Source organism: Rhinopithecus roxellana, chromosome 2, assembly GCF_007565055.1.
Source record: "Rhinopithecus roxellana isolate Shanxi Qingling chromosome 2, ASM756505v1, whole genome shotgun sequence".
Taxonomy (NCBI): domain Eukaryota; kingdom Metazoa; phylum Chordata; class Mammalia; order Primates; family Cercopithecidae; genus Rhinopithecus; species Rhinopithecus roxellana.
The window spans coordinates 56157552-56173026 of NC_044550.1; the positions used below are offsets into that span (position 1 = coordinate 56157552).

General features: G+C 33.4%; 1 protein-coding gene across 4 annotated transcripts in view; it reads right to left on the bottom strand.

Moving 5' to 3' along the window:
- LRBA (LPS responsive beige-like anchor protein) overlaps positions 1–15475 on the bottom strand; it is a 779214-nt gene that overhangs the window by 199905 nt on the left and 563834 nt on the right. For all 4 annotated transcript variants that reach the window (XM_030916318.1, XM_010372523.2, XM_030916327.1 and 1 more), the window contains 2 exons: positions 14426–14541; positions 10329–10441 (listed from right to left, as the gene is read on the bottom strand). In XM_030916318.1, coding sequence (XP_030772178.1) covers positions 10329–10441; positions 14426–14541 — 229 coding nt within the window. The remainder of the gene's footprint in view (positions 1–10328; positions 10442–14425; positions 14542–15475) is intronic.

Below are 15475 nucleotides of genomic sequence, written 5' to 3' on the forward strand. Positions count from 1 at the left end.
ATAGTGTAGAAAAAAGATGCCCAGCAAAATTATTTGAACAAACACGTTGAATAGAACTTGGAGAAAAAAGAATGGGACAAGAATTTGAATATAAGAATAAAATATATTTATTACATCATCCACTGTAAAAAACTATAGTACATATTCACACACAAAGTAACTTTTAAAATTGTAGGCAAGAATCAGAAGTTGATACATGCAAGTACATTTTAAAAGCTATAAATGCATACCTGCTTTTTAAATGTTCTACTAAATTTACTTTCTATAATTAAAAAAAAAAAAAGCTATGCCTAAAATCAGGAGGATAGTTTGCTACTAATTAAACTTAAAAAAAATTTCCTAGGTGTTTTGGAAATAGTTTCTATGTAAATTCACAGTAGATATTCCCTACTCTAAACCTACCTCAGTTTATACACCCAGCACCAAACGAATACAAAGCACTATGGGATAAAACTAATAATGCTATGCAAATGAAACAATTCATTTATAAATAATACTAAATAGTCACTCCACATCACAGTAACTTAGCATGATCCGAGAATAAATACTTAACTTTGAGAAGGATTACTGACTGGCAGTGTGTTGCTGGTATATGTCAGGATTATTCATCACCCTGACAGTAATATTAACCACAATCCATTTCAGTTGCTTCGGTTTATCATTTTCTGACTAATGTTAAAAAATAATGTCATTGGAGGCTGCTTGAATTAAGTGTAGAATTAACGTCTGTTAGAGTCATTCAAAAACTTCTATTAGAAGATAACTTCTACAGAAAACCAAATCTGCTATACAGAATACTAATGCTTAAAAGATGTAAATTTAGAAACACAGTCACACAAAATAAATAGACTAATTCTGTTTTAAAAACAAAACTTCAACAAATCCTATAAATGCCTTCTAACATCTATATACATGTATATTCCTTAAATATATATGCTTCCACTTTCCTGAACTTAGTATTAAATTCTACGTAAAGAGTTGCACAGACATATTTTAAACTAACATGCCACATTGAACAAGTAATCATTCAATTTTAAAAGGTCAGTGTATTCATGAAAAATTTTCTTCAGGGTTTTATAAATTAAATAGCGACATAGTTTGCTACATAGGATCCTCAAAATTAAGTAATCTGCTAAAGGTCCCTCTACTTATAAATGGTAACAGGAATACACAACTCTATCTAAATCCAAAGATTCCCTGCTCTGGTCTAATTTTATCTTTCCAGGCTGTTTTCTCCACATCATGTTGATATTCCTTTTAGAAGATATCTGCACTTACCTTACAACTCTTCTATTAATTTTTATACTGCTCTTTCTTATTTTATGATTATTCACTTTGCATAGCATAATTTTCTTGTTCTATTAATGCAATAGTTTTCTTTTATCTGAGAATATTTATTCTAGTTCTTTTCTTTAAAAAAAAAAAAACTTCTTCATAAATTGCCTCTGTTTCTTCTGGTTTTACTTTGATTTTCTATTTACTTTGGTCTTTGTCATCTTTCACATTAGAGGCTGTCTTTAAATGTTTGCTGATACTTGGCTGCCCCTCCATTCTTAAGAATGAGACACTGAAGAGCTGATTGAAGCATATAGAGCATAAGTAGTGATGTGAACTGGTAGACTTCACTGAAGGGAAATCAAGTGGGCTCTAAGTAGGATTCCTAAATGTTCTATCTTTTTAGGTGTTTTCTTTTCAGCCAGTGAATATGCCCAAAGAGTAATACAATCTTCTGTCTTATGGGGTGAGGATGGTATAAACTTAGTTGCCACAGTTCTAACAGCATGACAGCAGAAAGGGTCTAGGGGCTTTCATGACTTAGTACTTAAAGCTTTCAGTTATAACCCTCCTGTTTTCCATCCTCTACCTTAAACCCTCCTTCTGGTGTGCTTGGTGTTCTCATATCAGAAATGCATCTAGTACAATTTCTCCAAAAAAGTCAATCTCTTACTTTTTGACAATACAGAGGGGGAAAAGCAGTTGGATTTTGGAATGAAGCAGATATAAAGCAAGTATTCAATTCAAAATGTTCTTTCAGATTATACCTAAAGTCTACCAGTTTACTGATACACAGATCTGAGATCAAATCCTGAGCTTACCACTTGGAAAATGTGTGACCTGCCAGAATTCTTTAACCTCACTAAATCTTAGTTTCCTTATCTCTAAAATAAAGATAATAACACATTCCTTACAGGGTTATTGAGGGAATTAAAGGAAACAGCATATGTAAAATGCTTGTCATAGTGGAAAGCACCTATTAGGGCTTCCCTCACAATCCTACAATTACATTGGGAACTTCTCCCATATCATTCTTATGCTTATTAGACTGCAAACTTTCCAAGGCCAGACAATGTAATTTATATCATAATCTCTAAAATCAATGTGGCATACAACAGCATCCATGTTTGATGCCAAGATTAAAATATTTTTAACATATTATGTCAGCCAATAAAACATATCCAAAACATAATCAAGTATGGGGTAATTTTTAGTTTCTTTCTTTGCATTTATATTTTATTTAAACAATTTAAGATCTGTTATTTACTGTTGTAGTATCATAAGATGTGTTTCTTTTTGTAAGCTTGAATTCCTTTGGCTTCACTGAAGCCCAATAAATAGAAAAATGAAGTAAAAGTCATAACACCTAACAAGTTTAAACAATATTCCCCCCACCCCCAAGAGTGTTCTTTTCCCTCTGTGACATCTAGATGGTATATTGATTCCTGGTGTATCTGTTACAGAGCAGACTAAAAGGACTGGCATTCATCAGAAACAGCACTTAAAACTTAAAGAGATAAAGAAGTGCTGTCTGATCAACAACAGTTAAATGTCGGTAGTCAATTCCAGGTCAAGATGTATGTTGTATATTAAATGTGTGTGTTAGAGAGAAATATCTCACATATAAAAATACACATTAAATGGTAGGAGATAAATGAAGGAGAGAAAAAAAAAAAATCACTTACTTTTCCTGAAAGGGAGAGAGAGAAACAGAAACATATACTAAGCACAAACAGGAGCAACTCAGCAATGAGTAATAAATTCACTATGGTTCTGTCACTCAGTTCTCTTTGGTTTTGTCAGCATTTACTCTTTTAGAAATATTTGGATCCAAACTAGGGCAATGTAAACTGCTAGGTTAACAGAGTGTGAATAGTCTAGCATTGTAACATAGGTTTAAAAACAAAACAAAACAAACATGATTTCTTAGAGCTTAGGCAAAAATTTAAAATTCCGTTTTAGTCGATTTTCTTCTGATTCCTATGCTGCAAGATAGGAATCAGGAGATCATGGTGCAGGTTCACTTTTTTCTACTTTTTATTTTCCTGTTTCTGCACTATGGACCAAAATAACAGCTCACTTTGTGGTTACAATCTAAAGATGAAAACCAGATTTTTCTTTACTTTGTTCCTCAAACTGTCTATTTTTCTTCATTTTAGAAATGTGAGTTGTAATTAATAAAAAATAAATATTTGCTTTACCTTGACCATTCCTGTTTCTCCCTAATCTTCAGCTTTTTCTTTTACTAGCATAGTAATGACTTCATTTTATTCTTTCATATCTTCAGAAACTAGCAGTCCATGGCATATTACAGTACTCAATTAACAACCAATAAATGAATGAACAAATGCATAAGCAGTAACACTGAGGATCCTCTAGTTTTAACCAAATATTCAGCTTTTTTTGTAAAACGGGTTTAATCAAAAAAGCCTGGAGCATAACCTGGGCTAAAGACAATAAGAGTAGGGCAATTTGAAAAGAAAAAAGCTTTCCTTTTACAAGCAATAGCATGTTGCTTGTATGTACTAGGTACTTCAGCATGAGAAGTGAAAGGTAACTTGATAAATAACATTAAAATAGACCCAGCAACTGATGCCAAAAGTGGAAGGCAGTATTAGCATATTACAGAGTTTCTCAAACTTTCTGAGCCAAAACTCGCATTAAGAAATATATTACTTTAAAAAACACACATGTATACATACTCAAACAAATTGAGCAGAAGATTTATACAATAAGCACAGTGATGTTTTCTCTTTCATGTTATGCTATGGTATCCCACTCATTTTTTAAAAATGCAGTTGTGAGCTACAGATTGAAAACTTAGTGTTCAGATTTTGATTCTACCTATGTGCAACTTGACCCATTGGTGCATTAGTTTCTGCCTCTGTAAAAACAATAATGATGATACCTACTTAAAGGGATTTTGTGACGGTTAAAGGAATTACCATACACAAAACACTTAAGACAAAAGCCTGGCACATAGTAAGTGCTCAATAAACATTAGTTAACAATAATAACGATAATAAAGTGGAATGCTCCTGTCTTGTGAATTTCATAGCCAAGATAATTGGGTTTTCATTGGCAAGTGGAATAGTTATCAATTGTATTTCAATCCAAGAACACACTGGTTTTTTGAAAAGGTACCCAGATTACTGTACAAATACATACTATATATTCTAAACTAACTACACTAATCAACTAGAAGAAAATGATTGCCTCAGATTGTCTTGGTTTCCTTCTCTCAGAAAATTTGTTTTACACAATCACTTTCCAAAGTAAAGAAAAGATAATAAATCACAGGTACAAAGGAAATCATCCTAATCTACAAAGGAAGTCCTGGTACTGAAAAACTCAGCCATCATAATTTATTTTTATGGTACGACTTTTTGTAAATATATTCCTGCGCTGATTATAATTTCTTATAAAGAAATGTCAAAAAGAAAACGTTGAATCTTATCTCTTCCAAGGAGGCTGTCAAAATATAAAATCAATGTATGTTTATAAAATATGGATTAATGTCACTCCAAATTCTATGCATGGTTAGATCTGTCTTCTCATCAGTCAGAATTTCAGACTACTGATGAAATAACTGGGAAAGTAGAGGGAAAAGAAATCAACCTCAAAATTGATTCCTACCTTTTTCTGCTTTGAAAGAATTAATTAAACCATTTTATGCTAAATGAGGACTTTTTCAATACAAGAAGAGATTTAGTTTTCATCAGTCTTTCAGAATAAAATAGATCTGATCTTCTCAATGTACTTACAAAACTAATTTGGAATGACTATAAAGAGATATTATACATGGAATAAAAGCTTATACATTTATAAAAAGACATTTTTTACATTGCTCCATTCAGACATTTATTTTTCTACAAAGAAGATCAGAAAAATAATACAGAAGAAAGGATGCTGATTACATTAATTCAACTTCAGAAAGAAAATTCCCAGTGCAACATGGAAGAGATTACCAAACAAAATTGTAGCTTTGTATCGAAGCTACTAAAAGTCCTCTGAAAAACAGCTTTGGGGAAATTAAATAGATATAAATATGCATAAATAATTCAACACATTTTAAAGCCAGGCAGGCTATATTATCCACTTAAGAATGGAGGTAAGATCTGTTCGTATTCTACATTAAGCTATGCATACAATGTTTTCTAAGATTTCACAAGTTTATTTAAACAAACAGTAATGTTTACAAAATGTATACTATGGGACAAATTTTAATACAATTCTATTATAATCATTATTTGTACCGATAGAGCTCATTTACATATGAGATGTATTTTTGAAAATGTGTGCATAAATAAATATTTGAAAACTGAATCACACTGTAAACATTTTGGCAAGCCTTAATACGACAAGGAATGAGATACTTTTACTAAGTAAACAATCACAACTATTTTATACATGCAAAGTACAGTTTTCAAATATCTGATGTGCTTGATTATTTCACTAAATGCAGTTGATTCCAAACTCACTTATTTCATCAATATTTAATGAAAGCAATTAGTACTGGTAGAATTATACTGGTAGAATTCCATTCTCATGAACCTGAATGACGTTTGCAGCATTCACACTACCATTGGTTTACAGGAAAGGAGATACTAGTTGTAAGATAGGTGGTAGAATGTTAGAGCTCCACACTTCTTCCCAGACCTACTAATTACGCTACTGTTCACTATCCAATTGTGTGCCCTTCGGTTCTTGTCGAAAGCACTTTTTATAACTATTCCTTCCTCAGCCAAAAGGGCAAATATTTCACAAAATCTCTAAAAATGTAAAAATGGATGCCATTACAATTGAAGTCACAAAATTACACAAATGACATTTCTTATGTCTTTGTTTAGTGGATGTGGACATATCTGGATAGAGGTTAATGAAAGCAACAGTTTTGTCTTGCAGCCCCCCATCTTTTTACTTTTACTGTAACAAAATAAAAAAGCAAAATTACTATTGATCATCTAGTGGGGCATAAGGTAACCTTATTTCTCATATCCTGAAGAAAAGGCATGAGTTAAAATAACATTTTACCCACCCAACAAAAGTATTTGACAAGTTCCTTAGGTACAGCTATAATATACAAATAAAAATAGATTTTAATAAAGGATTCTGTTTAGCTGGCCACTAATCTGCAATAGCATTTTTCTGATAAAATTTCAATAAATACTCATAATAAAAATCATACAGCCTACATAATAAAATTGTTCTGGAGGCTTCCTTCTGGTCATTTAACATTTTTAGTAGAATAGAAACAAAGATGAGGGGCAGAGAATGGAGGCAGTTGGTAAAAAACGATGGTGTCAGGAGGAGGTAAAAGAGTTATGAGAACTTTGTTCAGGTACAAAGATGGAGGAAGAGAAAAACATATCCTCAAAAACAAAACAAAACAAAACAAAAAACAACCTCCCACTTGTCACCATTAGCTGCTGTTTAATCAAGACAGAATCATGAGTCCAGCCCATAGTCCATCTTATTACTCATCACATCTTAAAGAGATTTCTAAAAACTCATCTAAAGCACAAAAAACATCTGAATAAGCTGTGTGCTTAAATATAAGTTCAAACTGATGGATTCAGCCCTGAAACAGAAGGCAATCTTTCTAGGACTCTAGAACACGAATTCATACATATGTCATTCATTTTGTGAAGCACATTTTATATTCTAACAAATTCACCCCCCAAAAATGATATTTTTACTTTTGTAAACACAAAATTCAAACCGTGGAGAGAGAGTAGGGTATAATAGCCTGAGGATTAAAGAGCTGCCCAGTTTTTATTATTGACCTACTGCATGGCTCATTACACAAGTCAAACTAATACAGTCCTCATTTATTAGACTGCAGAGCTCTACAGATTCCATCATTCTATGGGGTCTTAGAACAAACATGGTATCAATGTGTAAGGCCTTCCTTTTCTTTTTAATTTTTTTAAACCAACCATTTATTATTCCTCATGGTCAATGGGTCAACTGGGAAATTCTGCCGATCTGGGCCAGGCTTTGTTGCCCTTAGTTGGACTCCTTCACATGTTTGTGGTCAGCTGGCAGGTCAGCTGAGGATTACCTTGTGAAAGATGGCCTAAGCTGCCACAGCTCAAGTGTCCTCCGTGTGTCAGTCACATCCTACCAGCAGGTTAACTTGGAAATGTTTAGGCATATTCTCAAAGTGATCACAGAGAAGCAAGAACAGAAACACACAGGCACTTTTTCAAAGCTCTAACTGTTTCTAGTTTGCTAACTTTTTTTTTTCTTGCTGGTTTCTCTTTTATTAATGGAGGCAAAATATATATAACATAAAATTTACCATTTTTAAATGTACAGTTCAACAGTATTAAATACATTCACATTGTTGAACAATCATCACTGCTATCCATCTTGAGAACTTTTTTCAACTTGCAATCCTAAAACTCTATACCTATTATATTAAACACTAACTCCTCACTCTCTCCCTCACCCCAGGCCCTGGGAACCAGTATTCTACTTTTTGTCTCTATAAATTTCACTACTCTTAAGTACCTCATATGAATGGAATCATACAGTATTTGCCCTTCTGTGACTGACTTATGTCACTTAGCATAACATCTTCAAGGGTTATTCATGTTGTAGCATATGTCAGAGCTTCCTTCCTTTTTAAGGCTGAATAATATTACATTGTATGTATATGTCATGTTTTGTTTATCCATTTTTCTGTTGATGGACATCTGGGTTGTTTCTATTTCTTGGCTGTCATGTGTCACGCTGCTACAAATATGAACATGGGTGTAAAATTATCTGTTCTTATCCCTACTTTCAATTCTTTTTAATTTTTAAGAAACTACCATACTATTTGACATATAAGCTGCACTACCATACATTCATACCAGCATGCACAAGGGTTCCAATTTTCCAAATCTATGTCAATACTTGTGATTTTCCGGGTTTGTTTTCATTAACAATCTTCCTAATGGTTGTGAAGTGGTATCTTACTGTGATTTTGATTTACATTTCCCTGATAATTAGTGATGTTCATTTTATCTCATTGGCCACTTGTATATCCTCTTTGGAGAAATGTCTATTGGGTTCTTCACCCATTTTTGAATGTTGTTGAGTTTTAGGAGTCTCTATATGTTCTTGATATTAATCCCTTATTAGACAAGTGATCCACAAATAAGGCTTTCCTCTGAAAATTAAAACTCCCTTTTAGAGTTCAATAAGTAGATACAGTAACTGGTACAATTTCTTAGCTCTAAGCACTATACAAGACACAAGAGATACAGAAATTAACAAAACAAAATCTTTGTATTCAATGATTTTGCCTAATAGGGAGCACAGAGAAAAAAATGTTAAAATTATAATAAATTATGAAATGTATGATAACAAGTATATGGAAAGTACCCTGGGAGTTCAAATCTCTAGATAAAGAGAAGAGCAACAGCAAAAGAACAAGAGGTGAACATGAGGCATTACAAGATCAGATGATACAGCAAAGATGGGGACAGAGACAGAAGATGTGGTAAAAAAACAGACAATGGCTAGATCCTAAACAGTATTGTTTGTCATGAGGAAAATGTTAACCTTCATTTTGACATCACTGGTAACTATTGTGATTGGACTGTGTGAAGAAGATCCTATCCTGCGGACAGAGAGTAGGAATTACTCCTGAACATCTTCCTGGAATGAGTAAATAAAAGAACACACTCTTAGAGTCCCTGGGCTCTAAGTAATGGAAACTGGATATGTTGAGTGAACTTGCACTTCTCATGCTGGGATCTGCAGACACTGGGCAATGATCCTCTGACCGAGACTGTGAATCACTGAGAGCCCTGCATTTCTGCTATGATTGGGTATTCAGTGGAGCTTTACATAAACACTTACCTGTGGCCTAAGATGGATTTAGAAGAGTTAAGGGAAAGAACTGTGTATACCCTTGAAAAAAGTTAGTACTAATAGCAAGAAATCTGGTGTTGTGAGAATGTAAGAGTGACCTACAGGAATGAAGGACTAATACTGGGTCAGGGTACAGACAGGGAAGAAGCAACAAAGAGTCTCCAGGCCAGAGAAGTAGAAGACATAAACATTTGTTAGCTGTTCCTAGAAATTACTAAGGAAAGAAGCTGTAGGAAAAAGACTGGATGTTCTGCTAACCTAAAAAATGAGGGTAGAGGCTTTGTACTCAGACATTAAAGGAAATACAACTCTGAATATAAATTGGAGGAATCAGTTTGAACCCATGTATTTCATCCTAAATTTTTTCCTAGCACTCTCTAAAAAAGGAATAGAAATAATGACAAATTCAGTAGCAATAAGCAGAATAGACAAAACTGTGATCTCCAGATATTAATTCCCACTAGAAGAGGTCCCACCTGGGCTCCTCAAAGAAATAGATGATCCTATATCTGGGCCAGAAAATGTAAGGGTTAAGACTAGAGTGCCTTACCATACCAGAGATCATGAAAGTTATCAAAGACTGTAAACACGTGTCAAAATGTCACAGAAATAACTTCAAGAAGCTCCCAGTGGTCAAAGAAAGCACAACTGAACATCAGTAAATAACTGCAATGGATTGAAACATCAAATACATTTAAATCTATGAGTTCATAAAGATACTTTTTTAATAGTCAGTTGGGTACCACTGGAGAATGCTAGGAATCAACTCAATATTTGGAAAACTGTTATGTAAATTAACAGAAAAGAAACTTCTATCCTGTCTTTTCTCTGCAATGTACCACTGGATACCCTAGTAGTAGAAGAGAGGAAATGCCTCCTTATAGAATGAGTCCCATAAATAAGTGAAATAAAAGTGATATTTTAAATACCACAAATTTGCAATGCTTACTAAATTAATGAATCCATGCACTGAATATCAGTGCTAATATCACAAAAGAGAAGTAGTGTTTATCATGCACATTAAATTTTTCCATTTGAAAATACTGAAAATATATTTAACAGATAATTACATTAAAGGTACGGCTATATTTGAAAAAAATTTTTTAGTTAAGTAAAAGAACTGAAATCAATGCAATTTATTTTTATATGCCAGACAATTATATTTCAGATGATTACTGAGAAATTACCTTGGACAAATCTCTGAAGTTGGTGGGCAAGGTAAGATCCAGTTCTTCTGATTCATAATTAGTGATGACCCAAGGAAACACTGGATACTGATTTAAGTCATTATAACTCCGTCCTGATAGGGAAAAAAGTTACTTGTAATTTATAATTTTAAAAATGAAATAAACCAATTCAATAATATAATTTCCTAAAAATAAGATTAACAATTTTTGATTGCCAGATATCATTCTCAGTATCCATACTTTATCTCATTTAATCCTCACAACAATCCTATAAATTATATCATCTCCATTTCACAGATGAAAAAATTGAGTCACAAAAGGTTAGGTAACTTGCCCCAAATCACACAACTAGTAATGGTCAAACCATATTCAAATTCAGATTTTCTGGTCCTAAGTTTGTGTTCTTTTAAACTACATTCGACAATTTTTTATCACTTGAAAGCCTGCCCCAAATAAAATACTCTTTTCTAAGACTTTAAAAAGCTATTTGTAATTCTCACAGTTTTTCAAAACAAGAATCCTTTCTCTGCCATTAATAATCAACCAACCAACTAAGCAATCAAGTTTAAATGACTTAACCCTGGTGGACATTCACCAGTCATCTGTAAAATGAGGGCATTGCACTAAATAACTCTGAAATTTCTGTGGTAGTTTTCAAATCCTATAAGCCTCTGAAAATAACGTGCAGTATTATCAATGTTGCTTCCTTACATGCCCAAATGCGGCTACAGGCTCCTCTATACCTCTTTCTAATGACATTCAATGACATATTTAGATTTATTAAAAATACAAATTACAGCAAAAGAGGAGGTAGTCCTTCTACATACGTACAGCAGTTTTTTGGATATTACCTTTTTAGGATATTACCTTGGATATTACCTTTTAGGTAGCATAGTGGATGAGATCATTGTTTCTGGAATCAAAATGCTGGTGTTTGAATCCCAGCTCCTATTTACTAGTCTATACCTATTTTTAGTTAGATTTAACATGAACAGACTTTTATGGCAAAAATATAAGAGAGACAAGTATATTAATATTGTTTGAATTCCTTTCTTATTATACATTCTATCATTTCCATTCCTTTTTCTTTCTCAAATATATACTGATGTCATACCAATACATAGCTGAATATTAAAGTAGTTCTCTGCATATACTCTTGGTATCTAAGCCTTTTTTATGGTCTTATATTTTTAACTTTTTATTTTACTCTATTCATCTTAGGCTTGAGGCCTATTAGGGTACCAGAGTTCATTTTTGGCTGACCCGAAACAGTCTTATAAAACATGAAAACAATGACATTTTTAATTCATAGGTCATTAATGTCACTACATATTTCTATCAATAATTTTAATTTCTCCATAAAAAATAACCAAACATAGGCAGCAGAAAGAAAATGTATGATCCCCTTTTGCTCCCCCATTTCCTTCTCCTTCTGATTTAAATGTTGGTAAACAGTAAAATCATCTTGTCCCATCTATTTAAATAATCAGAAATAATTTTTTATTGTACCTAAAAAATGAAGTGTATGTACCTGCTCAGTGTAATTAGACTTTTAATTAAGTTAAACTCAATACACAGTTATTAAATATCAACTGATGGCCATTTGGGAAATGCATCATGATATCATGAGAATCTATATGCGGCACAGAAAATAAAGTAAAAGAAATCTTAAGTGAGACTTAGCTCCACCCTCTAATGCACATTTAAAAAATCTAAAGCAAATGATCGATTCTGTATTTATAAAAAATGTACAGGGAATATACTTAAAAGACACTGCAGGCACAATAAAAGCTATTTGAGAACAGATCATTTCATAAATGTTGCTCCATAATCATAACTGTGCATTCAATATGGGTTAATTGATTTACTACATGCAAAATACGTCCATTAAACTTGTTACATAAGTTTCCTCTCACTACTACTTAAAAATTCTCTTAGTCACTAGTTCTGTAATTTCTACTAAATTCAACATAACCATTGACAATTTTCTTCATGTATTTTCCTCAGCTGACTGTGAGATAAACTTCTAATAAAATTTAGAACTTTCAATGTGAGCCCCTCAACTTCCAATTCTTTGCAACATCCCCTCATGCTTCCCCATTTCTCTAACAGGGTCTTTTCTTTGCTAAGAGTAATTGCTTCACCTGAGCGCTCGAACCTGTTTCCCTCATAACTTGAATTGTTACTTTTCCTCTCTCCTCCTCTTTCAACATTTTTCCTCTCTGCCCCAACCCATCCTCTGTTAATAACACATTTAAAAGAACCATAATTGGCCAGGCATGGTGGCTCATGCCTGCAATCCCAGCACTTTGGGAGGCCAAGGCAGGCAGATAACCTGAGGGCAGGAGTTTAAGACCAGCCTGGCCAACATGGTGAAACCCCGTCTCTACCAAACATACAAAAATTAGCCAGGTGTGGTGGCAGGAGCCTATAATCCCAGCTACTTGCGAGGCTGAGGCAGGAGAACCTCTTGAACCCGGGAGGCGGAAGTTGCAGTGAGCTGAGATCGTGCCATTGCACTCCAGTCTGGGGAAGAGGAGAGAAACCCCGACTCAAAAAAAAAAAAAAAAAAAAAAAAGATCTGTAATTACATCTACAGTTACTATTTCATTTCAAACTATTCAGCCCTTATAATCAACCGTTTTTGCTGGCCTTAAAAATGAACCTCTATGAAGTAATAAGGAAGCCTCTAAATACCAAACCCAAAGACAAGTTCTGTCCTCATTCTGAAGTCTCCCTCTCCATTCTGTAACATTTGACACAGGTGAAAATTCCTTCCTCCCTTCTACCTTGCCTCCCAAGACATCTGACTTACCTCAGTTCTCCTACTACATCTACAAATTCTAGGATCATTCATTCCTTTTTGTCCTTTACTAACTTTCCTTCCTTCTTCTTCTTATACGCAAAAGAATTTCCCTGTCTTATCTCACTGCTTTCTGTATTATCTTCCTTGCTGATCTCACATCTCTTGGTGATTTCCTCTCTATGCAGATGAAATCCAACAATGTCCTAGTTCTAAGTTCTGAATATCCTCCTTGCCCTATACTTCCAAAAACTCTTTCTGATACCTTAACTTGAAAGTCTTGCCGGCACAATAAAATCATCATCTTTCCCTAGATAAAATTTTCTGACTTCTTTTTCCATTAATTGCACCACCATTTTCCCAGTAATGCAGGCCAGAAGCCTGGAAGTCTTTTCAGATACTTTCCTCTCATTTATCACCTACATTCATTCAGCTGCATATCAAATGGCTGGTGCCTTGTGAATTCTTACAGAATTTGTTTCTTCTTTTTAATTCCCATTGATACCTAATGGAAGCCCTCATTACTACACACACACACACACACACACACACACACACACAGAATTACTTCCTAACTTTACTTTCTGCCTAGTCTCTATCCACCCAAATTTATCTTACATACACTGCCTCCAAGTTAATTTTTGATGCAGCTCTAATATCACTTAGGTGCTCAAAAACTTTCAAAAGTTTCCCAATGAACTGACTGCTAACTCTTCAAACTGACAAGAAAATCGTTCTTCACACTAACATTCTTATTTTTTCCCATTATATCTTTACGAATATATACTTCATGCACACATAAATATACAGCATATACATAGATATACAAACTATACCATTCGTTGCTCTCTAGGTACACTTTATGTATTGCCATTTTTGTATGGTTGCTTACGCTTTCAGTCTTACACAGAATGACTTCTAACATTCCAACCACTTCCTCTGCTAGTCAAATAGTATCCATCCTTATAAAACCACTGAAACCTTATTTTCTCCTTACTCCCACCAACTGGGTGCATATAATTTCCCTCTCTCTCTGTCCTTTTAATCACTACAGTACCTTGAATTTTTTACTGATATATCCCCTGTTCTAGAATCACGTAAATATTCACATTTGTACTTAAAATGACTTCTATGAGAGTAGGCAACATACCTTATTTTCTTTGTATATCCTTTGTAGTATTCTAGTAGCAATAATGGCAATAGAACAAGCTAGTTATACCATTACTCAAAATAATCTAACAACTGAAATCAATAATTTATTGTCTAAAACAATTAATGCATGGAATTAAGTTACCTGCTATCGTGTTGAGAAACATCAAGTACTCAAAATTAGAAATCTCTCTGTGTTGCCATCGCTGGGTCATATTAGAAGCCTTAAAAAGCTGACGTGGACTAGCTAATGAAATACGTCTGCAAGAAAAAGAATTCAATGTGGACTCTATCTTAAGATTAATTATATCACAATAATAAATCATGAATTATCTGTGCTTATTCATTCATAATAATATCTATAATTCTGAAAAGTTCTACTCATGTTAGACTAATGAATACTAGCGAGGTTTCAATCTACAATTCATGGTTAAACAAATGATGTAGACTAGCCACAGATCTATTATACATGTTCTATTCATTCAGGTAAGCTGTCATTACAGTGCCATTATAAAGTACAGGTTCAATAAAAGTTGATTAATAACAGTATAATTAATAATTCACTGCTTTACTGATATAAAAAGAAATTATAGTAGCTGGGAAGTGCATATAAAATTATATTCACATGTCTTTATTGTAACAGTTATCTTAAAGAGAACACATTTTTACATTATAAATTTAAATATATTTGCATATACTTTGTATCAAAGAGAAGAGAGATTCTAAACTATTTAGGCATCTGTTCATAGGGTAAAGATAAATTTTTTAAATATAGCTTAATAGAGGACAAATTTTCCTGTGGCCTCATAATGAAATGTAAGTATCAGTGAATAGAACTGATCAATACAAAAAGCAGTGGGAAACAGATGGCAAAATTAATTATTACATTCAAAGCCTAGAATCTCAGAGAAATATGCTGTCACAGTTTTTTCTACCACAAAAAACAAGGTAATTATTTTGTAAAAGGTTCACTGAAGCATAATTTACATGCCATAAAATTTACCCAATTTGTATAATTCAGTATTTTTTTTTTTAATTGAGAGTTGTGCAATTATCACAATTCACTTGAGAACATTTTCTTCATCTCTTCTCGTCCTTTTGGCTAAAATCAAGTGTAGAACATTTTCATCACCACAAAAATGTGCCTTGTACCTATTTACAGATAATCTTCATTCCTATCCCCACCTACAGGCAA